At 37.1% G+C, this 27,647-nt stretch overlaps 1 protein-coding gene across 1 annotated transcript in view; it reads left to right on the plus strand.

Annotated features, from left to right (window-relative positions):
- The first annotated feature begins 8,115 nt into the window (after positions 1-8,115).
- LOC102804799 (equilibrative nucleobase transporter 1-like) overlaps positions 8,116-27,647 on the plus strand; it is a 29,415-nt gene continuing 9,883 nt past the window's right edge. The window contains exons 1-6 of the mRNA XM_085500747.1: positions 8,116-8,720; positions 9,614-9,660; positions 15,580-15,656; positions 22,796-22,888; positions 23,643-23,847; positions 25,331-25,564. Coding sequence (XP_085356873.1) covers positions 8,356-8,720; positions 9,614-9,660; positions 15,580-15,656; positions 22,796-22,888; positions 23,643-23,847; positions 25,331-25,564 — 1,021 coding nt within the window. The 5' untranslated portion in view covers positions 8,116-8,355. The remainder of the gene's footprint in view (positions 8,721-9,613; positions 9,661-15,579; positions 15,657-22,795; positions 22,889-23,642; positions 23,848-25,330; positions 25,565-27,647) is intronic.

A 27,647-nucleotide genomic window follows, 5' to 3' on the forward strand; every position in this document is an offset into this window, starting at 1 on the left:
TAAAATCGTTAACAAAAGATGTCAAAAAAACGCTAGAAAACTTTTCAGAACTATTGAAATTTGTTTTAGCATCTATGTATAATGCGCAATGCAGTTTGCGAAGTTCTTTATGATGGGTCATGTGGTTTGGCTGCCATATTTGATTTCTTCTACACAGGAAGTATGTTATCACTGATGCCGCATTTATCATTTATATGACCGTACTACTATGTGGAACTTAACGCAATATACCACGTGAAAATCGTAATCACCAATGGATTACGTTACCTGAAGACACTAACAGGTCTGACGTGTTTTCTGGTATACATTTGGAAACTCTTAGAAAATATGTTTTCTTTTTGGCATTATTTTAAGCAATAATAATATTTATTCATAGTATTTTAGTAAGTACAGATATTAAAGTGATTAAATTAATATCTCGGTGTGCATCTTAAATGCATGCTGCACAACAATTGTGAAATTGTGTAAAATAAATGGACGAGTACAGTTCAGAAGTTCACAACATTTTAGATGTTGGCGATCTTTAACATAATATTCGCGGTTGTTTTTTTTCCCTCTAAGGTTTTCGAAAGCGGGAAAATAGACAGAAGTGATATTCAATTGCCAGGTCTCTGCGACACCCAGACCTCATCGAAACCATGGCAATAATTTTGTTTGTGCAGTACTGGAAAAACCATCAATTAACAGTTTATTTCCATTTTGAACAGTATTTTTCTAATTGATTAAATATCGAATCTGATGTTTTTTCAAAATCAACATACTCATAACAAGGACGACAATGTAATGACGATTCCTGGTTGTATCAATGATAAATAAGTTATCGATAGTCGTGTATTGTTTGTTCACTTACGATAGGTGAATTATTAATGAACCATTCGAATATCTGAAATACAACACCTTGATAGACATATTCCCCATAGTTATTACATCCTCCTTGCTACTCTTTTTTATGGGACAAACACGGCTTTTGGCAGTAATGTTAAAGAATTGCATTAAATAACCCAAGTGGCACCTGTTTCATTATATCTGGTAAGTGTTTTATTATATCAAGGCAAATTCCAGTTAGTTAGCGTCTCATCGGGATTAATTTGTCACTAGTTGCATTAGTTTCTTATTTTGTAATTTCTCTATCCAGTTTATATATAACTCAATTTGTATATCCTCATCATATTTCATTGTCTCCTTCTGAATAAAATTCTTTGAATTTATCAAAATCACTATAGTCATAAGAAAACAAACCAGTACAATAATCAAACCATCTGTCGAGTGGAATAAGGGACGGAGGGACACATTTTGCCTGAGTAATGACCAAAATAATTTTGCATCTTTGTTAGTAGTAGCGTCTGATAATTTACGACTTTAAATGCTTTTTAAGCTTTTTAAGAGTGAATATATAAACTCTCAGACGTTTATACTTGTTAAGACTTGTTATTCATTCAGAATTCCTCAAATGATTAAGAGCACGAACGACATTGATTTTTGTTTGGTGACATTTATTATCACAATAATTTGGGCCTGCTTATGATTGATTTTTGATCTGCAACGCTTCATTTTATTGGATGCAGAACATAAAAATTAACACAACATAATAAATAATAGTACAGTAACTACAGTAATCTTGCCATATCGATCACTGCACTTATATTTATAACATGTGTTGTTGCTGTATTTTTCAATATAAATTGATGGTGTCATCAGGTTCATTTTGCAAAAATGTCACGCCACCAACGACGAAAGATAAACAGGGTAGGACGGTTAGATGTATATCATGGCACAATCATTCTTGTAGTTCGATCATGACTGAGAATATATTACAGCAGTTTTGTATTCTTTTATTTTGAGAAATCTTCAAAAATCGGCACCCTGCATCTGTGTTTTTGATGTTGTTGTCGTAACTAAAATTTACACCTTCCTAATTACTATGCTAAGAATTCAAAGTTATAATGACTTGGGAGTTGTAGATACTTAGTAAGCTTAATCGTCTCTTAGTCCGGACTAAATATACAACCCACCTGGACATATCCCCGGGTCATTTTATTTATTACGCAGACCAATAGACCCAAATACAAATCTAGGACAGACATACCACAGTAATCCGATGCTAGTTGTGACGAGGATGCTGTAATCTTTTACGTGCACTGATGAGAAGAACAACTCACGGAACCTACAGCTTTACCTCTCCGCGGTCTACAGACAGAATTCTGCGCGATTGGTGGGTGGGCAGTATGTACTCTCTTTTTTCACTGTTCACTGTGCAGCCGCCCACGGGAGACGAATACGGGATTAGTCTTTTTAATTTCAGACCGTAGTCTGAACACAATTGCTGCATACTAGGTATGCATACTAGTATTTCTGTCTGTATTTGCGTATTTTTACATTTATTTATGTGGTTGTCGAGGCAAGCGATCATCAATACATGTGTGTATTTATGTTAACGTGTTTGAACAGCAGGTCTCGGAGTCTAACAATGCTATGTATTTTAGTTCATGAGTCTATCAATCCCTCACGGTTGAGGGACGGTGATGAGTCAGATGAAATAGTCGGTAATATCTCGGGTGGAAGCAATGCTACCAATGATTTTTTTGAAGCATTTTCTGTCTAGACTACCATTATGTACGTTGACAAGCTCATCTTGGCAGTGTTTCATGAGAACCTTATTATATGGTAAATTACACATTTTTTTTATTTTAGGTAAATTTATTTTTGACTAGCCCCTAGTACAAATTATAAAATTCGGTAATTAGCATAAATCCAAGATGGCCGTCTATGCACTAGGTATTAGATCTTGAAGTCTTTTCCCAGTCCTTGGTGGGTCAAGGCAGCATGACATATAGGTCTGATCCGTGAGCGCTTCTTACTCACATTGCGGGGAGCAAACAACTACATATCTCTTGCGCTGTTGAAATATGCTCACAATGTCCCAAGGCTGTTTTGTTTTGTTCCCAGGGCTTCGCTGCCCCAATGTGATATATGCTGTAGTTGGCCCAACTACGTTAGCTCTTCATCGGTCAGAAATCTTATGAAAATGATCCCCTCCCGTCGATTAATTTTCGAATTGGAGTGACAATCTACATGGCAATTGTATATGTCAAATGTATAAATTTGTGAAGATAACATTTATTATATATGACTTTCCTCAACTGCTACTAAAATCAGATGAGATAAAAATGGAGGCGTATATCAAGCAGATCATGGATGTCTAAAATAACACATTCAGTTGCCTTTATAGTTAGTACAGGATCTTATTCAAGATCAAAAAGTCAAATTATGAACTATTCAACAGCTATTTCTTTTAATCTTGGAGTCACTCTTGCGTTATTAATCGCTCAGGATTCCAATACAACATCTGTCCCATGACATGTCATCATACCCTGTTGGACGTTGTCTAGTTTTATATCACCAAAGCGATAAAAGGTAATTATGGTTTCCATTGTGTGACATATTACCATGAATCAGTTTACATTTTTGCCTTTGGATGAAAATTAATTACAATTGGATTATTTGGTTCTTAATGTGCTCCTAGTTTATCTATTTTTTTTATTGGTGATACAGTTAAAATCTAACTGAGGCAAAATATTTCTATCCGGATTGTTGACCTTATTATTAATTGTATTCTAATGAGGAAGATTTAATGTTTATAAAACGTAATGCTGGAGATGCTGAACTGTTCGAGTTAAGGACACTGAGTTACGAACATCGAGTTACGAAAACATCGAATTAAAGAAATTACTGTAATTCGAAGTTTTGTTAACTGGTAAGGGAACATTGAGTTACATTTTAGTAGTGGTTTTGCAAAAGTGGGCGTGGTTTCTAAAATATGGGAGTGGTCATTTTGTAACTCGATGTTCGTAACTCGATGTCCGTAACTCTAACAATTCAACATCTCAATACACTCTTGGTCAGTAAGTCAAATTATGAAATACGCAACGGCTCTTTTAATCCTAGAGCCACTCTTTCTCATTTGTCATTTGTTAAGTAAATTATTTTGAAGGGTTGTGTGCAGTGTTGAGCTCCATTTGTACAGCTAGTTGAAAAGACAGTGAATGACTTGTTTGTTTGCTCATGGTATCACAAGGCTGAAATATTTTTCTTGTACAATATATGTACACCTGAATATCTGTATTATATGGGGATTATATTCATGGGCGTCAAGTAGTAAAGCAAAATACGCAGAAATGATTGTTTCACCCAAAAAACGGTAATATAATATGCAAGGCATGCTGGGAAATGTCGTAGTCTCTAGATCTGTTGTCATGGAGCGTTTGTTAATGGAGAACTCACTATCAATATAAATAAAACTTCGAGACAATTGAATATTAGTTAACGCTTTGTAACCTTTTTAAAATAAACGAGAATGACAGGAACTTAGACGATAGATATATGGTTTGGGATCATTTGAGTGTATTCAAGGCTGGTAAGACTTGATACAAATATCGATTCCTCATTGCCGCAATATTGATTTAATTTGGAGCTCGTCGTCCGTCGCTAAAATTACCGAGTTTATAGCATTTCTCATTATTTGGAAAGTATTACTGGTTTTAATACTTAAATTGGGCGTATTGCGGACTACTAGTAGTCTGCTTATAAATATTCCCTGTTTGAATTATAGACGAGAGATGTCATATGATTGTCGATATGATATCCATAAAAGTGACTGTTTTGTGATAAAAATGCTCATGCATTTTTACGATATGACGTCTGATGTAATGCATGTAGCAAGTTTAAACCTAATCCGTCCATGCACAACTGAGATCCAGTTATGGATTTGTGAAAATGTATGATTAGGATACTTTTTGATTGCCACATGTTCGGCCATTTTGAACCGCATCATAAAACAAATGAATTTGCATAAGTCCTATTCATGTATGATGTTTGTGTGAAGTTTTATCGGTCCAGGCACGTCAGTCATTTTTAGCTCGATCCAAAAAATGAAATGACGTGTATCAAGGTCCTATTTTGTTTATTGTATAAACTAAGGTTAAACCAAATCCATGGCGCATCGATATGTCCGGAATGGTGAACAAAATATATTTTTAGTTTTGAATTGCCATTCGGTCAGTCATTCATACATTTTTTAATGAGATGCATCAAGGCTTATTACAATACGCGTGGATAATTGTATTACAAAACACGCCAAGGCTTGTAAAAAACGCGTCGTTATTATAAAACGCGCCTGTGCAGACACCGTGCCGGGAGATCCACATACTTTAATACCACCAGTATATTTTTGAAAACATAATATGGAAATAGATCAGATGAATTACTGTGCTTTTAATGAACTCTATTTAAATTGTTTAAATTCTCAATGCATCACGTGATTATTGTATACACCTGGTGCTTGATATGTGAATGAATGTAAAACAAAGGTATTCTAGGAGTATTCTAAATTAAGGCTGACCCAATTCAAATATGGGTAGAGAACTTTAATCAATTACATATTTTTTTACGTTACTGGGGCAGGGATTTTTGTTCCTGTGAGTCTGAACATTATATAAGAGAGAGAGCAATTATGTTCTATCTATTGCGTTTGTGGATTGTTTTCAATTACATCTGCTATCATCTGGAATTAAAATGTCGAGAATTGTAACATTTCATTCAAACTTTGTATCATGATTGTGTTACAGATAAGAAACAAAAATTGTCTGAAACCATAGCTTAAAAATGAACAGGGTGATATTATTCAAACTTTGTATCATCATTGTGTTACAGATGCATATGATATTTTTTTTAGATTCGAACAAAAATATCCAACTGGCGGCCATTTTGTTTTTACCCATGCTGATTTCTCATCTCACTAATATATTGCCTATATTAATTCTGTTGATGAAAGTTTTCACACAAGTTGTATAACCGCAGATAATAATGTGATGTAGTGTAATTTGTCGAATCGATGGCCATTTTGTCTAAAATTTCAGTCTGTAACTGTGTCTGAAATTATTTCTCGCAGATCAACATGGCTTTATTTTAGGAACATACATACTAGTCAAGTTAAAATTTAAATCATTCGATTTGGCGGCAGGCGTTCAATCCGTGCCTTTCACCGTGACGCAATATGCGAAATCTCGCAGTGAACGTAAACTGACCTATTATTGGCCGTCATTCCTCACGCATTCTACTGGTTGGCTTAAACGCGTCAATACTACGAAACTATTTTTAACTATATTTGTTATTTTCAAAGAGTACAAATGAAGCGCATTCGTGTTTGCATTGATACAATCCGCAATTCTCAAATGGATTAAAAGGTGTGTTATTCGATATGTAATATTGCCTATTCTCGAGGCGTGCACTATGCCGCTATTGGTCACGGATTGTTTCCTTTCTTTGCGTACTTTTTACGTACCTTCGTTGCAATCGTTTACCAATAGTTGATAAGTCTTGGTCGTTAAATGTCATAATAGTATACAGCTATACAGGGATTTGGTGATGAACGTCACAGGCGAATTGTTTAAAAAAATTCACGCGAAGTGCGCTTTCCTCACAAAATTACAAGAGAAATATTTCTACCCTCATGCAAATTAGTGAGTCTGTGAAAGCACTGGTTCGAGTTTATTTTGGACCTTTCTGATAAGTGTTCATGTTCATTCTCAATTATCCACGCACATCGAACATTTCCATTCACCCACTGCGTTCTGTGATCTATTAGTTCGAAATGCGTTATAAAAGTTATGTAACATACCTTATAAATCTTTGATATAAGTATATTTATATAAACGTTGTTAAACCGAGCAGCGGATGTCAGTTTAACAATAATACGCGCTTCTCTTTTTTCTTTCCATTTACCTTGCGTTTATTGAAACAATCACTGCTAATGGTTGGCAGTATGTTTTTTCTGTAGATTTTAATTTATAATTAATTGCAAAATACAGATTAAAGAGGTTGTCAGTTTTATGTGATCTGATATACTACTATTTCTATATAATATATTTATCGGTCGTATCAGCTTTCTCCAATTCGTTCAACTATATAGCATATATTCATACATCTAAGACATCTATAATGAACGCAACATGTATGTCGGGAAAGAAACACAAACTTTAATACCACCAGTATATTTTGGAAAAAATAATATGAAAATGATATCACCCGTATAGGTCATAGTTCACGGGGAAACAGCAGTAATCGCGTAGGCGTACCAGCTATTATAATGTCATGAGGTCAATTGTTGTTAACAACCCGCATGCATGTTTAGTAGGACATATTTTATGCTACATTGCGTAATCGTAAACCTCAGACAACTAATAAACTATCTGAGCGTTAAACACAGATTGTTTTCTCTCTGTATATTATATCGGGTGACGTAAACCACAACAATAGATTAAATGCGCCAATACATGTATCTAAATGTAATACATTGCATCTAAATTATTTTTTAAATATATTACCAATTCCCAATGCATCGCGAGATTTCTTCATCCTAATCTTAAAGCGGGGAGTCGTCACCAGCACATGCGTCAAATGGCCATAGCGTGTTATGGTTTACAAACAAGCGTCTACCCACTAGCTTTTGCGTTTTTAGCGTGTGTTGTTATCGTCGATTGAGACTCAATTCCCGCGCGTGCGCAGGTGACGACCCTCCCGCTTTAATGCATAGAACCGCTAAAATTAATTCAACTTAATTTCCAGATGAAGTTAAGTTTCATTGAGTTTAGGTTATTTTAACCAAATAGAGTTTTATAAAATTGTAATTATATAGGATTGTAATGTAATTAGGTTTAATTCAGTTACATTTCTATATAAGGATTCTGATTTAATTGCATGTAATTAAATTATTCGTAATTATGGCAATTGTATTCCTATATAGGATTCTGATTTAATTGAGCAGAATTAAATTAAATGTAGTTAATTCAATTTCTTTCCTATATGGAATTGTAATCTATTTACGTTTTTTCCACAGACTGCGATTCCGGTTTTAGTTCCGCATTTTAAAGACAACTAATATTCATTGTTAGTTTGAGATCGACAAACTCAAAATAGCATTTCATATACCTTTGTGTTTCTTTATTTTTAAAATGGCTGACGTCTCGTACGAACGAACACCGGTACTGAGCTATGTTGATTAATGATATGCAGGCCTACTTGTGGCTCCTTCCAACGGTGAATACGTTAACAGTTTACTTGTCCACTACAAGAGTTAGTACAATACTAAGAATGGATTTCGTTTTCCAGACCAGTGATAGTTGTCGTAGTTGCTTGGCTTTATAAGATATCTCATTAGCACCACTCACAACGTCATGTGTCATTCATTGTATTACCTGCGGGTGTATATAATTCAACTATTTATACAGGTCGCCGCGACTGACCTAGCCTGGCAAAGTCAACGTATGCACGGGTTACTGTCATGTCACCTCTAGCATTATGAAGCCTGGGCCCGTGGAATATTGCAGTCACGTACGTTCGTCGGTCAAGGGTGTAGTTACAGTATTTCTGGCCTTCATGGAATGTTGTCTCTTCAGCGGTGTTGTGTACGGATGGGCGTCGTTGGTGGTTGTATACAAGGCAGAGGGGTTCTTCGCGAATTTGTGTCACAGTGAATCTAACATACAAGAACAATTGTACAACTCCACGAATGGAACGTCAGGTGATTATACCGGTTGTGTTGAGCAAGACAAACAACTCAATTTAATATGGACAGTGACTTCGTCGATGATGCTGATATGGTGCTTTCCGGCTGGAATATTGTATGATTGTATTTCTTTATGGAAACTACGTTTAGGATCAAGGTAACGATTCTTTCAAATAAATATCTTGACATTCAGTGTCCCGACGCAAAACCATTGATTCTTTGTTGACAATTTACGGGTTAACGAAGGGTCACCATTCATGTTACCTACGTAGTACGAATGCGTTTAAATGTTGGCATTGTATCAAATTACAAAACTGTAGCCTGTACACTGCGAGAAAGACTAACTCCAAGGCACATTTCCACATATCATTACACACAGACAGCTTATATTGTCACACTAACGTCAAATTCATGAGAAGACTTTATTACTCATATATTACTCTCCCCTAATTTAACGACCTATTTTTCTTACTAACTGTTTTCCCCCGCTAAAAGCAAAATATGTTCGCAACAATAGTACATATCAGCTCTCACTTAAGTACAATGCCATGTAGAGAATAAAGAACGACGCACTGCACATTATTGCCTGATAGCAAAAAGGTGTGCACAACGCAATGGTCAAGACGCACTCAATGTAATAATGGTGTAATATTCGTCCGTGCAGTGGTAGAAATATACAGAGTGGTAAACGCCGACTATTGTATTTCACAACAACAGGGACTGTGTGTTTCAGTTACCCGTGGAACGCCCACGAGCACTATTAGCTAATGAATCGTGAAAAAGAATCTTCTTTTTTTAGATGAAAACGGGAATGACTTATAAAGACAGTGTTAAAAATATGGACGAGACAAATATGATTCTGTATGTTTATACACCGGGGGGGGGGTACATTGACAGCTTCAGTTTCGGCTACACGTGGTACCCGACCGATCAATGAGAGCACGGCGTTTCAATTATGGGCAGCGGACGGTATCATAATAATATAGAATCTCAAAATTTATTTATTTATTGATTTATTGATTTATTGATTTATTTATTTATTTATTTCAGTATACTCTTCATTGCGTCTGTAGTGATGCTTGTGTTTATCACAAAAGGTACGTAGTACTCAACTTATTCATAATTTCGAAATTCCTAAGAAAGCCATCGTTCGCATTATACAAAAGTCACTGTGACTAACTGTTGAACGGCACACGGCATGACAGACGGTTGTTATCGTCCCAAATCCGATAGAAAACCAGAGTCTACAAAGCTTGCCGTGGGCGATGATCGGGGTTTCCTGACTTTTTGTTATATTGTTATTAATCAATATATTGGATACGTTCTATTTCATTCAATACCGGACGAGTTAGATTCCAACTTAATACTTTATGGGTTGTGAAACCATGTCAGTCCAGCTTCACAGTGTCATTTTTTTAGTTTGTGTGGTTAAACACTATTGGGTCTCAACTATTTGTCCCGGCAAACTATATTAAGGATGAGTTTAATACTCACTCAATAATATAACCCGGACGATGCATTTAATCTCATCTGCCGATTGCCAGAGGTATGGGACTGGCGTAGCAATAGTAGTGGTATTCACACTGCACCAAGTTCGGCCTAAGATTCAAGTTAAGCTAATATCACATGTTTGCATATCGAATAGACCCAATAGCGTTCACACCCGGGAGGAAAAGTAAAGAACGCCCAGACTTGTTAAGAATATTCAACAATCCTTAGTCAGTTTAACCATGATTACTAAGTGCAATACTAGGAAGGTATACATGTTAGTTCCACGGTAATAAAACAATACCAAAGCCACAGTCCCAATTATTCATAGAACAATTATTCTTGATGTGCCTGCGTTGATTGTCATGTCGGAAATGGCATACCGAAATAAAAAGTTATGAATATAATACAATGGCGTTCTGGGGCGCTTAGCCCGAGCTAGGCGTTCACGCACACTTAAAAACATACCAGATTTAATTTAATTCTTCACGCACTTTTTCTTAGCACTGGCTAAGGTACTTTGCGCCTTAGCCCGTGCCAAGTAGCTGTGTGTGGACACTATAAATAGAACCATAGATAAGTTTTTATCACAAGATAACCAACTTGAAGACAACTTAAGGTCGTCAGGTCATATTTATTTATATGATAGTCTGATTGTCTTATCCGACATTGATACTATATATTTGATTATCGGTCCTTGTCTGTATTTTAATTGAACCGAGAGGTCTGGCGTTGTACGCACGAACTTCTAATAGCCAAACAAGATAGCAGCTTTAAGGTATTGACGCAGGTTCGTAGGCACTCGGGGTGAATTTTTGTTGTTGCTTTTTCGCACCCAGACAGGCTTGGCTAGATAGTGTTAAAATTTCGGAGCATTGTCAATGCTGGAAGATACTCAAAATCGATTGCAAACCGAGGCACGCGTATGTGATTAAAAGTCCCGAAAGTTTGATTAAGTTGATCTTTGATTGACAAGTCACTGTTGATGTTATATGCAAATGATTTTCTGGCCTCAGTTATGGTGCGGCGATGTGTGATTTCCTATCCTGGACCCTGTTTACTTACCACAAGCGCTATCAACTAGCCTCGCAAACTACAAAAAAACACAGAAAAGATGTAGACGCTTCCAGCACGCAAGCGGAATAAAAAAAACATACAGTTGTAAATGACAAGTAAAATTATTCACCCTTATCTCGCAACATATCGGCAACTTCTAGCCTGGCAGCTTCCAGTGGTATACTGTTATTAATTATTTCTTTTTTCACGCATTTTTTTCACCAAAGGTATTTCAAAACTGAAGTATACATTTTTCGTTTCGCAGTAACGATCGCCGTGCTGCTAGCATTGTGGTGCAATGGAAAACACCATTACTGTGCTGTCATCGATAACTAACTTTTCAGTCGCAAAATACACAAACGTAAAATGCGCGGTTGATTAAAAATAAATAAAAATACTCTGGAAAATGGCAGAAAACTTGGCAACGAGATGCTGCTTTTGTCAACTCGCATGCATCTGTAGCGATGACGCAAAATACGTTAACCTATTCCCGGGAGCGGGGCTATGTCACAGAATGTTTTATGTCGCAAAGACACGCACCACCGTACCATGTATTTCTATGGACCGGTCAAAGAGCCGGTAAATACAGCTAAAATCAAGGAAACAATGCACAAACTCAACTGTGAGATTATGATGTACAACCAAATTTAGATAAGTTGCACATGTAAAGGTATTAAATCTCGTTGCCCTGGTCATGGGAGAGTCTCAACAACTAGCGCAAAGTACAGTTTTCGATCGTCGTTTTCACCGTCCTTGTTGTTGCCAAGCGATGAAAATACCCGGATGTTTGCTCCCGAGAATAGATGATTTTCCGTTGAACTGCGAGATCTCGCGAGTTGCGTCAAAGACGCGCGCTGAACGTCTGCCGCAAAAGTGGCTCAATGTGTACAGCAGATTGTTAAGCATGGGAATATCTCCCAAAATAGTTTCGCGTTTGTCGAATCCCACGCGATGTTTGTCGTCACTACGACGCAATGACCTTTGTTTGTCTTGTTTTTACGTTCGATTTCACGCATAACGCGGGATCTTGCAGTGAACAGAAAATGGCTTATTCATTCATGTCATTCACATTCGAAAAGAAAGACATCTCACAAATTGAGCAGCTCAATTAATTTGCATGGTGAGCAATTTATTAACACTCGGGAGAACATTCAGTTCATGTCTGGTTGTAGATTTGGTTATTTTCAGCATTATGTGCTATTTTAGCCACCAATACCGACATTTGAAATACTTGACCCTTGCATTTGACCCCTTAAAATTAAATAACCGGATCGTTTTGGGGCACTCCCTTGTATGTCTTTTCAATTGAATTCTACTCCGAATATTTGCTTACGTAGGATGAACTATGAATAGACCGTGGACATGACATGTTGACAGAAGTAACATTTACATTTAGTAACAATACAGCTGGCCTCTTTCACTCGAATTGACTGATATAACAAACCCCATTAAAAATAAAAATCGAACCCCTTTTATTGAAAAACCCTTGTATATTGAACATTTCAATCGAAGTGGCCCGTGTGGATTCGTTGAACCTCATACAATCAATTGGATTGGTTATCTGAGGTTGAACAAATGTAAATGAGTGAGCCTTTGTAGTATCATATTTGTTGTCTTCGTCGACAAGCTGTTGCAATCTACATGATTCTCTGCTCATTTTGTTAGCAGAATGAGTGTCTAAGAACTTACTCCAATAAAACTTACCTTAAACCACCGAAAACTGTTAATATTAATAATCTGACATCGTTTTAAGGTAGCGAGACTATTATTTGCATACTTGTTTTCATCTTCTAATTGTGACTAAATGACTACAAATAGACCCGGGAAAGTATATATTTTTAGAATCGCCAGACTTCAAGCTTTTCACAAGTGTATTTTGCATGCCCGTATCTGCATTCTACGACGCGTTACTCAATCAAAGGTGAAAAATTACTTTTTCTGTAAAAAAAATAATTACGCATTTACGCTGGCGATAAGAAGTATTTTTTTCACTTTTCCTAGTTGTTCAATAGTCTAGTAAATTGAATGTGTCTGGTCAGTTTTATTCAAGCAACGCGTTTTAAAAAATAGTGTGCTGAATTTCAATTACTGTTTTAGTCACATTGCCCCCAACTCAAACCACAACTCGTTGGTAAATAATCGATGAAATAGTTTGTCTGGACACATTCAAGTTCCTCTCATTGTCACCTTAAAGCTGTGAAAATTTGGTGTTAATCCGACGACAATAAGTATACGTTATTTTTTGTTAAAGACCTTGTATTTTGAAAAACATAAACTCCTAGAAAACGTCCATGAAGTAACAGCAAAGATTTTCAAGCTTGTTTATCGGCACAATCAATTTGTTTTCCCATCAAGGTCTGTTTTACCATGTGTAGGGGCATCCAAATGTGTAAGGCTATTAGAAACCAAAAAATAAAGGAATGGGATAGCTATAATTGGATAAATTCGGCATATGAAAACACCAAAATCAATGATTTTTTTTTCAGTGGCTGTGTGACCTTGTGTCTGACACATTCATATGCAAATGACTAATCTGTGAAACAAACAGGGGCGGAGACAAACCACTCGAATGTTTGGAAACACTCATTGTGTGTCAGATAGCTACTGATAACACATCCTAACATTGCTTTGTCTTGAGTTTATCTTTGAAATTTATAGGCACACAGATTAAACCTGTATTGTTGATTTTGGAAAACACTACTGAGGCTGCCTTGCTTCCCTTCAAAAAATATGCATTTTAACCAACTTACATGACATTCTATGTTATGTTGACTTTATCATATGAAAGTTTATAGTGCATTTCATCAATTAATAAATAAATGTGAAAATCGTAATTTTCAACACAAATAATAGTCTCGCTACCTTAAGCAAAAAGTTTGAGTATACATCACGGTAAATTATGTCACCTTTTCAATTTCATGGAATTGAAATAAATTAATTAATAATGTAATAATGTATAATCCTTATTAATCTTCTACAACATAACCTCTTCAAATCACGTGTCTCATTGTCAACTTTTATTCCAAATCTCACATTTTGAATTCGAGCCTTTGAAAATCTAAAAATGCTCAATCATTACAAGTATTAGGGTCTATTACATTGAAGAGCACCGCCAGTGTTAGAATATTGACAAATGTTCGTTTTTGTCATTTCATGAATTACTCACCGCTAATCGAAACATTACCAATGTAAATACAGTTTATGAATATTTTTCAAGAGGGTAAATGTAGAATAATAGTAAACTTGGAAAATTCATCTTGTTTATCGACAATGCATATCATTTTAAAAAGAAAAAGTGTACTTATTTCATCTTCGCTGGCCAAGGTCTAAGTTTATTTGGCCAAGCATATAGGTCGAAGACACGGGACCGTGCGATTCGGACGATGACTTATGTAAGATACAGGATTATAACTTTATTGCGAAATATACTATGGCGAATATATTTGAATGGCGGTGGTCGCCGCGTCGCGTCCTGTTCTATATGGAACTCATAGCAACGTACACAACGAATGTAAAATACATTGTCTGTTTATATGAAATCCGAACACGCTGTGCTCTTCAAAGCAGACTTCCACAGCCAGCAACGCCAGCAACTGCAGACACAAACATGTGTAACAAATGAATCAATGCAGGTTTTGTAAAGCATAAAGAAAAAAAGAAAGATGTATCAAATCAATAAAACAGTTCAATAATACTCAGTATACATAAGTAGCTATAAACGTTTCCTTTTGTGGTTGGGAGAGGTTGCGGAAATTAAAAAAAGAATGAACAGTACTCCCTCAATACGTGGGGACAAATTACCAATCTTGCTACAATGTAATCACTTTATCCTTTTGTAGTTGGGAGGGGAGGATACACTGAATATGCCTGCTAAAAAAAACAAAAAACTAACAATATTTTTTTTCAAGGAATCTAGAAAAATACACAACTCATTGTTTCATCTAAATTAGTTCTAATAGTGCAAAAAGGATTTTAACTGAAGAATTTTATCCATTTCTAATAGAAAGTATGAATGCCAACCCAGTCTCTTCATGTTTAATAATGGCAGAACTATGTAAATGTATAAGGTTGTAGATTTTAGTTTACAAACTGTACATATTCCATCGACAAGTTTCTTATTTTCTACAGGCTGGACACAATTATTAAAAAACACCACTTTTAACAGGCAAGCTGAAATATGTGGTAAAAATGAACTTGAATATTATAACTTTAATGTGTGTGAGTGTCGTCATTAGTGAAATAATAATATAGAAAAATGTAGGTTTGTACGCAATGCGTGTGAATGACCTTTCATAGTCATAATAAAGCATGATTGCATAGTGCAGAAATGTAAAAGTTCCCCAAACGCCATCTATGGCTAAATTCCCATCCCACAGTCCTTTGCAACAGACAGGCGCTAATTGCACCCGACGATTGAATTATATGTTATATCAGTTGAGTAATAATGCATCATTTTCATTTCATTATTATAGAAACACCGTATTTATTGATACCTGCTATCGGCCTGGCTTCTTTATCTGGAGTTGAGATGTCCTTTACGGTATTTGAGGTCAGTACACTTACAACAGTGCTTTCTAGAAACATGAACTTATTATGACTATGAATAATTCACTTCACGGAAGAAAAATGCAATAATAATGGAAATAGCACAATTTAAAGCGGAGAGGTCGTCACCTGTGCACGCGCGGGAATTGAGTCCCAAGCCACGATAACAACGCACGCTAAAACCGGTAAAACACAAAGGCTCATTAGTCCGGCAGAACTTGTGTTTAGTTCGCAACAGAGTCCATAGTTTTTTTTAAGGTGGTTTTAGATTGACCTCTACCTATATAACGGATTTCAACATGCTGGCCCTGTGTCAGCATTGGGCAAATTCTCCCTAGCAACAAAATGCAAAATGGCTGCCTAGCAACTGAGTAATACCTAGAAAATCCCAATTTTGGAGCAACAACCATGCAGTTTATTGCACAAATCTCCACAAATGTGTATACGAGACACATACAGCATTTTTGGTAACTCAAACTACACACCTTCATAGCAACGGGATTTAAAATGGTTGCCTAGCAACTAGGTCAATTCATGCAGACTTGTTCTTTATTGGTTTGTTCACCACATTATGAACAAACTATATACTACTATACTATACTATACTGTACCTATACATATACTTATAAACCAAGTGGTTGATTTTGGGTGGACTATAGAAATGTCGTGTGGAATTCCTTTGTGAAAGAAGATTATTCCTGAGATTCTTCTTCATCATCTGATTCCTGTGTTGGTATAGTTTGTTCATTGTTACAAATAGAACTTCCCTGGCAGTGACAAAATAGAGTACAAGCTAAATTGGCTGCCACACATCCACATACTTTGGAACGACATGGAGTCTCTGATGAACAAGAGCAACACACAAGTTTCAGAATATAATCTGTGTCACTGGTTAAAGAGATGTTGTTTCCTCGTCCTTAACCCATCCATACTCAGTGGGATCTATGTTTGGGGGATCTTGAAGGGCTCGTCTCCAAATGGCACACTGATAATGAGCTCTTTTTACATTTTCCCTAAAGACTTTTGTTGTAGGTGGTAGAGAACATAGTTTTGGAATCTTTGATGTGATTTTCTCCCAGCTCTTATTGCCCAGACTTTTATCCTTGCATCAGTCATTGTTGTTGCATTCACCACATTATAACATCTACACATGAAAGTTCTCGCTTGCATGATAACATCTTCTATACCTGCAGTTACATCACCGAGCAAGCTGAGGCTACACTGGCCAGTTTTGACAGCTTTCAACATCTTGCCTTTCCCAATTCCATGGCACATTGACACAGTGTCACATCCGCTTAAAGCATGCGATGGTAAGAGTTCCGGAATTATGTCTCTTAGCTTCTTGACTGTAGCGTGTACATCAATAAAAGCTCTTGTTATCTGTGTAGACTGTAGTTACATGGGAATATTTAGTGATTCATTGTAATAATGATATAACAGCAGGATATAAATATCTGTGTCATCTGCCACTATAACCACATGTTTTCCTTTCTCCTTGGCTGCATATATAGCCTGTGCTACTGTAATAGTATCGGCTTCCTCATGAGTTGTCTTGAGATCCTGTCATCTAATGTTCACCCCACCTGATAAGGAAGTGAAGAGTTGGATGACAGCTGAAATGTCCTGCAGCCATCAGGACCCCTTGCCTTGCGAGTTGAATATTTGGTACTAAAGTCAATATACCTATCAAATACAAGATAAACGTCACCACATCTGAGTCGCTGTTGTAAATACTGTTTGAAGGATTCCACATAGTCCCGGACTAGAGCTTGGTTTGTTGGGCTAGATGCTGGCCATGGAATACACCAGAGGATTGCACAACCATCCAGAACAGTGCAGTTCATTATATCTGCATTTCTCCTTGGAACCTCTACTCTGGTGCTGTTCTTCAAGTGTGCTTTGGACTTACAGATCCGCATTTCTCCTAAAATAGAATTGGTAAAATGAATCTGTGCCAAAACCATACAATTGTAATAACATAACGGTAATAAAGCCATTTACATATGTTCTTATGTAATTATTGATTGATAGGAATTGTATAGTGTGAGTCTCACCTGATTCATCAAATAAGGCAGTTGGAATTAGTGCAAGCTCATATGACAGGACTTCCTTGAAGTCTACCTCTCTTGAACTGGCCTGAAGTCCAATCACTCGTGAGAATATCAATTGAGTGTCATAGAGAACCTTGGGTCCAATGGCAATTCCCTTCTTTGTCACTGCCATAGTTTTAACCTTCTTTTGTATACTTTCCCCAAAACCAGTTGCAAAGCCTTTTCAAACTCAATCATTTGGTTAAGGCCAATGCTGATTGCCTGGTCTACATTTACCTGAGAAGGTGCAAGAGAACTACTTGCTACATTGACTAACTGTTCGGGATGTGTCTCTGGTTTAAATGAATATATACACATCTGCAGCTTTCTCTTAAGGCCTTCCCTGTCTTTCTTGTCACTGTCCATTCAAGCAGTTGCTTCCTCTTTGTGTCTGTCCTGGAACCTGTCATCATCTGAGACACCTCTCAATTCTGCAAGATCGTCCATTAATTGAGAACAGATGTGACGGCTGAGTGCCCAAGTTTTGAGAGTTTCTGGTTTTAGTGTGATTCCAACAATTCCTGCTCGTCCATGCCCATGCCTCATAAACGTTGATTCTATAAAAAGATCGCTCCATAAGCCATTCCAAAGACCTTCCGTGCGTCGCATTACATGTTTTCCATTGAGAAAGTATGGCAGGATGTGCTCTGGCAAATTCTCAATTGTTCTCAGGTACACCAGACCTAACCTGGCATAGTTTTGATGTCCACCAGCAAAAAAGTATGGAATCATGGCCTTAATGCAGTAGACATGTAGTAACCAATCTCCCTCCCGTTCAGCTCTGACATAAGCCATCATTATTAGGACAGGTTTGATCAGACAATCAAGCCAAAGTCTACACATCCTGCTTTTCTCTGCTCTCTCTCTCTTCTAAATTATCCATGAAGGTACCATAGCATTGTTCAGTAAGATTGTTGATGATTGGTTCAAGAATCACTTCTGCCACCATTCTGAGTGCCCTCATGCACATGGGAAATTTCTTGCCTACTAGCATTTTTGGAACCCCGGCAAACACAGAAGACATGATATCTGTTAATCCAGTTTCGGTCATTAGGTTCCCAATGGCACCAATGTAGCTCATGAGCACATGCATTCCACCAAGCCTTAAGATGAGGAGGATGGAAAAAGCTCTGGAATTGCCCATTGAATTTCTACAGCATATCTGTAGAACTGCTGGTCTAAAGAGAATAATGTGAATGGCTGTCCTGTTGCCTCAGAGAGTCTCTTTATTTGAAGCATTGATGTCAGTATTGTATCATATTCTGCATGAGGCATATCAATCAGAGGAAGGTAAACTGCCCTAGTCCTTGGCTGCAAGGCATGTCCCTATTCCCTTGTTCGTTTTGTGTTGTACCTATTATATTCTGGACCGCCATTGTACATGTCTTTGAAGAATTCAAGATCCCTTTCCCTGGCCCTGGTCAAGGCAAGTGCTGTACGTGCTAGAGTGGTTAGAGGTGGAACTTTTATTTTCATAGTGTTTTCAGGTGGTGTTGCCTTCTTTGGACCTGCGTAAAGACCAACCTCGAAATCATATGGAATCTCTTGCGCCATTTGTAACTTTGTAAGTCGCGGTATTAATTCTTCAGTATCATCGTGGTTTTCTTTATTGTCTATCTGGGTCATAAGTAAAGCCATTGAATGTGTTTGGACTTTTCCATTTTGTGAATGGATTTGTTGATCAAAATTGTCACCCACTCCTTGTGTCAGGCCATCTACTTGTCCCTTCAATCTAGTGAAGTCAATGTTAGCATTTGCCACAGAGGCAACAGATTTCTTGAATCACAGTAATTCATCATAAGAGCATGTTATTCCAAAATCATAGAAGGCCTTTACTTGTTCTTTGGAACCTCTCAGCAACACAGCTAAAGCTATCTGTAGAGGAGTGGCTAGGTTCTTCACTACTGAGGTGATAATATTTCCTATCAGAAGAGCAGGCAGTGACATATTTAATTTCTGGCTAACCTTCGACAATATATCACTGAGGGTGACACTTTGAAGCATGGAGCATATATCTTTGTTAATGTGGCTGTAATAACTGTTCCTATCAATTTCAATGTTGCTTATCTCAGCTTTGATCTGTTTGGCCACCTTGTCAATTGCTCTGTCAGTGTCATCTGTATCATCAGGTATCACATGGAGGATTTTGGCTTCATTTGATTTGAATGCTAGTATAGATGCAATTCCTGGTGATGACAGGGTAATTAGATCTCCTCCAAACTGCTCTACTATTTTTGGTATTAGCTGTCTCTTTGAAAGGATATTTCCACCTTCTTCCACATATCTAGTAAATATGTCGATAGAGTTAAATATGTCAGTTTTATTTTCTGCCAAATATTTGACAACATATTCAAAAGCAGTATCTGTATCAGAGCTGGTAGGGTTGGTAATCTTTTGCGCTGCTGCCTGTATTGACTTTGGAGACATGAATGTTGCTTTACAGTCTACGTGATATCTCACATCTGCTGCATGTAAATCAGAGAAAACTCCTCCCATTCTCACCATTACCTCTTCAAATTGACTATCCTTCTTTTTCCACAAACTTCAATGATTGTCTCTTTTAGTCCTGTGTTGCCAAAGGTTTCTCCTTGCCTGCAGACATATGCAGGACGTCATCTGTCTGGGTGTTTGGAATCTTTTACAACAGTGCATGTTTCACCACAGAAGAGACAATGTTGTAGAAATACAAATTCCGCATGCTCTGATCGTCTTGCTATTTTGGGTTTTCTTGTAAGATCTTCAACACCTGAACTTGGTGACAATTTATTTTTGTTGCGCACAGCCTTTTGAATTGTCTTTATGTGGCAGTACCTATCAACACACTTGCGATGAACAGCAACAATTTGAATATCATTGTTCTCCTGCTGCTGCTTCAGCTCAATGTGAAGTCCATCTCCATATTGTTGGCTTGCTCTGATTATCCTTTCCACAGAAGCTTGTGACAACGGATCTTTCTCAAAGCAGGAGTACAGTTTCTCAAATAGACATCTGTTTCCCATACTGTGTGGTTTCAAATATCGGCTACTACCTAGAAATGGAAATATACTGGTGGGGTGATTTTCCACATTGTGATTCTGTTTCAATCTGACAAGAATTGCTCGAAATGAATGCCTTTTAGGCAGTATATAACTATATTATACTTTTATTTAGGGAATACAATGCTCGGCACTGACAATTATTGCGTGATAACATGCAAGAATGAGGGGATGTGGGTGAATAATTATTATTTGCGTTCGAACATCCCCTATAATAAAGGTCAGTGCCGAGCACTTAATTCCCATTATAATACCGCTATTCCACGAACAACTCACCGTTTCTTGTCTATACAAGGACGAGTTCTAACTAAATTCACCCGAATCAGCATGGAAAACTAGCACGCCTGGTCATAGACAATGTTTCAATGCAGAGAAGCGCGCGCAAATTCACAACCAAAAACATGTTGCGTTGAGAGAACGCACATAATCCATCATATCTTCGCGAGTGCTGTCTCGTACTGGTTGTCTGAAAGTGATCGAAAAATTGTTTTGTGAGCTCATATATGTGACTAGGTGATTGTGTGATTCAATGCTAGTTCTGGGGCTCGTCTGGTTACTAGTACCTTATCTCGTCTGATAATATGGAATCACGTGATGCCAAATAACTAATGAGAAAGTTGCATTAAGATTACGGAATGAGTATGTATTATAATAACAATTTTAAAACATGACAAGATAACAGAGATAGTTTCTGCATCTGTTTATTCTATGAGGTTTCATATATACAGAACCAACATGTTTTTGGACAGTGATTTCACGCTATTCAGGGCCGATTCTATCCACATATTGAAGGATATACCCAAATAGAACTCAAACACTGCTCTGAATTATACACGCTCTTCATATCGGATAAAATAAAGGTCATGAAAGGGTAACAGAAAAAATATAAAAGGACCTATTAGATAGTAAACCATTAATAACACAAATCGCCTGTACTAAAAATAATTGTATTCATATACACATACATATGCCCTTGTACTGCAAGTTGCCCAATGCAGACAGAAAGCCAGCAGGTGGTTTGGTGAAGCTAACAACATGGACAATAGTTTTGGACAATAAAAAAAACTATGGACCCTATTACAAAGTTTTGCCAAAAAAGCCCTTCCTTCTGCCGGACTACATGGGTAGACGCTTGTTTTTAAACAGCGACACGCTATGGTCGTCTGCCGCATGTGCAGATGACGACCCCCCCCCCCCCGCTTTAAGTAATACTTGGATTGAAAGATTGCTGTCTTCAGTGGCACACTTACATGGTTTATCCAATCATCTCCCCTGTAACATAGGGTATGATGTATGAGAACCTAAATTCCGGTATTTTGTTAATAACCTTGTTGTTGTACATGTTCACATACAAAATGCGCGAAAGAAAAGGTCAGCTTTTGCTTTCATAGCTACTTTGCCAGCACAGGGGCGGACCTAGGATTCTGGAATAGGGGGGCGATAAGTTGGCCGAAGGCCAAGTTCTTGAGCGCCGATGGCACAAAGCACTGTTGGTTGTTAATAGGGGGCACGGCCCCCTCGGCCTTCTCTAAATCCGCTCATGGCACCATGCGCTGTTCAAAATTTACATAATCAAACGCACCACAGGCTCGCATTCTACTGACTTATGTATTCTTTGCTGGAGTTGTTTTCAGGCTAGTTTCTGTAAATTGTAGGTAGCCATCCATTGCTCATCGACCTTCAGTTTAGCCATCCATTGCTCATCTACATTCCAATTCTCATTCACCATTCGGTTTAGCCAACCATCAAACACTGACCATGCAGACAATCCAATTAACAAACATATAATATACATATATTCAACAACCACCACCAAACATTCAATAATCAAGAAAGCCTCACCACACAAATTTAGCCAGGCATTTAACTATCAACATTATGTTTTGCCAATCACATAGTCAATACACATAATAGCCAAATATATAATACATAACACTTCCATTAATCAATCACCAACAGCAATCAAACTGGCAACATTGTTAACAAACCACCATATTTGTTTTAATTACTTCTCACAGCTTGCTAATGTCTATCCAAAATGGAGACATACGATTATATCACTATTTATTAGCGGTTATATCATATCACCAATAGTATGTGTCATAATACAGGTATGTTAAGTATATTACATATAGTTGTCTCACAATAAAATTATATGACATATATATCGCATATACATGTTTCACAATACAAGTATGGCAGATATATACCATATATAGTATGCCTCACAATACAAGTATGGCAGATATATACCATATATAGTATGCCTCACAATACAAGTATGACATACATATACCACATATAGTATGCTTCATAATACAAGTATGACATATATATACCACATATAGTATGCATCATAATACAAGTATGACATATATATACCATATATAGTATGCCTCACAATACAAGTATGGCATATATATACCATATATAGTATGCCTCACAATACAAGTATGATATATATATACCATATATAGTATGCCTCATAATACAAGTATGACATATATATATATACCATATATAGTATGCCTCATAATAATACAAGTATGGCAGATATATACCATATATAGTATGCCTCACAATACAAGTATGACATATATATACCATATATAGTATGCTTCATAATACAAGTATGACATATATATATACCATATATAGTGTCCCACAATACACGTATGGCATATGTATATCATATATAGTATGCCTCACAATATAAGTATGGCAAATGTATATATATATTGCATGTTGTATATCTCTTAATATAGGTATGATATATATAGTATTCTTATTTACAAGTATGCATTTTGCACATTTTAATTTATTGATAGATTTTAGTGTTTCTTTATATATCAACATTTCTTTCAGCAACTCTATGGCCTAGGAGTTCCAGTGAAAATGATTTTTGTTGGCTACCTAGGGTGTACAGCAATTATGCTTTTCAACACAGCGTTTGTTATGCCAAAACATAAATGCAATAAAATGACAACTACAAGTGTTTCCATATATCCTGATATCACAGATGCGTCAGTTCTAAAACTAGTATCATTTACAACTTTAACAGAATTTGAAGGTAAGCATTCAGACAATTATATGTTATATGAATATTAAATATACAAATTATTGTGTTTACATCCACGCCATGTCGCCTCCAGCTTCATGTATCAAACACACTCAATGTCACGTGCTTAAAAATGTACAAAGCGTGTTTAGACAGAAAAAAAATTTGGACATGATTTCCATTAAATATAACAGCAGTGCTGAACACATCTTCACCACAGGAACGCGACTTACTGCCAACTACCAGTCAACTGTACTACAATACACTCCAAGCCAAATTATTCAAACAATAGAATTCAGCTGAGACACCCAGGGCAACAACTAGATCCACCAGTACCTGATAGAAATGCAACTTGCCCATACAAATTCAATAAGCTACACAATATTACTTCATTCTACCCTATATACCCTATATAGGCACAATATACTTTAGTCCGACAAACTAGTCACAATAACTCTACAGTATACTTAGCAAGACACACAATTCAACACAACTATAGACACAATATTCATTCAGTTCACCCACATCGTCACATATATTATCATACCCACCCAACTAGACATAATAACTCGTCAACTAGATCTTATTTTATGTCTCTATTTATTTGTGCTGGTTTGTCTGCGAGTAAAATAATATAAAAGTCGATCACATAACATTACAAAATCACCTTGAAACCCTGTAAGCAGACTGGTAACACCATTTGTACTTAAAGGGGTACCAACCCTCCTGCCACATTCAAATGAAAATTAAAACATTCAAAGCAAAGAAAAAGTAACATGAGACAAATACGTGCGGTGAGTGTGTGCAAGGACAACGTGCTGAGTTCATGCGCATGTGCACTTAGTTGTGCACTTTTGTACGTGATTGTCATAAAAAACATCTTTTTAAAGAACCAACTGTTTCTACAAATCCCTCAAGCTTCGTGCACGAGACCAGAACATTTCAGAATTCAGTATTCATGGCCGAATGCAAAAACATTATCCCGGATTAGACACATCACATTATCCACCGTCCACATATTCTTAAACACAAGCAATGTGTTCATAATCCTTAAATTTTCATAATCAGATTGAAGCCTTGACTTCTATTGCAAATTTCCAGTAGGTCACTAGAACCTTTTCATGCATGTTTATGCTGAAGTGAATCGCAAATTCAGCAATGAATGCTAAATAGTCTTTGTGCCTAGGTAAACTCTCTGTAGAAGATGGGGATGATAAAATCATTAACCACAGGATAAAAATCCAGACGAGACGTGATATTCGTAAAATGTAAAGTAAGTTGCTATTTGATGAGCATTCAAATAATGTGGACAGAAAAAGGACAGAAATGCAGTTGCAAAAGCACCATGGGAAAATTCGCCACAGTGACTGCAAGTCCTCACCTTTTTCATTTTCTTGCAAACAAAGTATGCCAGTGTCAGTGTTCATTTTTGTGGATAGCCCATGAAGAGAACACAAATTGTGACATTGTATTAAAACATTTCATTTCATTGCAGAAAAACCCTCGGTACCACAGAGGTATGAATGGTTTCAGAGTACTGAATTGTACCCTGTAAAAAGTGATATATACTCCTCAACATCAACAACTCAATCATTTCGCAAGACCATCGCATCCTGTGAATGGGCGTGGCATACAATATGGTTTACAATACTGTATGTTCGATACTCCTATTTCATAGGAACACTTAATCCATTCTTATTTTATATTGTTGCCGATGGACAAAAACAAGGTAGGCAACAACCAGTTATAGAACTGACAACAGCTCTATAATTGTTATTATTATTGAGGATCATCTCATCTGTTTGTTAGGAACACGTATGTCACAGATAAGCTTTAATTTTGAAAATGACAGTGAAACATCAGCAGCCAACATATGATTCAGAGAATGAAAAGGACATTCATTTCAATCAGCACTAGCAAAGTATACACACGTGGGAACGTGTATTGAACATCGGAAACAAACTCGCACCGAGTTATGAATACTTTTGCGATGGATTCGCATTGTTGTATTCCTCCTGTTGTCCACCTGCACTTGGAGATATTTGCATAGTTGTCAACTTGCAGAATGGAATAGTTCCATTACTGTCCACTTGGCCTATAGAATATTTCCGTTACTGTCTTCCTGCGTCATGGAAGATTTCCATTACTGTCCACCTGTACTATGGAAGGTTTTGAGTATTGTCCACCTGCACTATCGAATAATTTGATTACTGTCCACCTGCTGTGCGGAAGATTTTTATTATTGTCCATGTGTACTATGGAAGGTTTTTATTACTGTTACCCGCTCTATAATGTTTGCACCATCACAGTTCACTTTTTCCATGGAAGGTTTTGATAATTGTTCACCTGCACTATTGAATAATTTGAGTACTGTCCACCTACTCCATGGAAGATTTCCATTACTGTTCAACTGCTCTGTGGAAGAATTCCATTATACTGTCCACCTGCTCTATGGGAGATTTCCATTACTGTACAATAGCTCTGTGGAGGAATTCCATTACTGTCCACTGCTCTATGGGAGATTTCCATTGTTTTCCACCTGCTCTGTGGAAGATTTCCATTATTGACCACCTGTTCTATTGGAGATTTCCATTAATGTCCACCTGCTCTACAGGAAATTTCCATTACTGTCCAACTGCTTTGTGGAGAATTTCGTTACTGTCCACCTGCTCTGTGAAGGATTTCATTACTGTCCATCGCTCTATGGGAGAATTTCGTCACTGTCCACCTGTCTGTGGAAGATTTCCATTGATGTACAACTGTCCTATGGAAGGTTTTGATTATACTCCACCTGCACTATCAAATAATTTGATTACTGTACAGCCGCTATGCATAAGATTTTCATTATTGTCAACCAAATCTATGGGAGTTTGTCAATACTGTCCACCTGCTCTGTGTGGGATTCCATTACTGCCCACCTGCTCCATGGAGAATCTCGTTACTGTCCACCTGCCCTGTTGAATATTTCTATTATTGTAAGCCTAATCTATGGGAGATTTTCATTACTTCTACCTAATCTATGGGAGATTTTCATTACTTCTACCTAATCTATGTCCACCTGTTCTGTGAAGGATTTCATTACTGTCCATCGCTCTATGGGAGAATTTCGTTACTGTCCACCTGTCTGTGGAAGATTTCCATTGATGTACAACTGTACTGTACTGTACTGTGCTCTTAGAAAAACAAACATTATTGCCCGCCTGCATTATCGAATAATTTGTGTACTATCTATAGGAGATTTCCATTACTATCCACCTGCTCTATGGAAGATTTTCATTACTGTCCACCTGCTCTATGGAAGATTTTCATTACTGTCCACCTGCTCTATGGAAGATTTTCATTACTGTCCACCTGCTCTATGGGAAATGTTCACTACTGTCCACGTGCTCTGTTGAAGATATCCATTACTGTTCACCTGCTCTATGGAAGATTTTAATTACTGTTCACTTGCTCTATGTGAGATTTCCATTACTGTTCTCCTGCTCAACGGGAGATTTTCATTACCGTCCACTTGCTCAGTGGAAGATATCCATTTCTGTCCATCTGCTCTATAGAAGATATGTGTATTATTGATGGTCACACGAGCAGCTAGTGTTTTATGTAAATGTACTCAATATCCAGTCAGTGCTAAATGTGTATCTGTAATAGAAGGCTCAACAATTGGACAAAAACCTATCAGCACAGTCACTAAAAATGGCAAAACATCAGTTGTAGGCTTGCTGGCCAGCGCATGTTCAAAGTGAGAACACTGGCACTGCCTGTAAGCCCAATAACACTTTGGATCAAATGGATCGACGTTACAGCATTAGCTG

Source organism: Saccoglossus kowalevskii, chromosome 6 (genome assembly GCF_978046115.1).
Source record: "Saccoglossus kowalevskii chromosome 6, keSacKowa6.1, whole genome shotgun sequence".
Taxonomy (NCBI): Eukaryota; Metazoa; Hemichordata; class Enteropneusta; family Harrimaniidae; genus Saccoglossus; species Saccoglossus kowalevskii.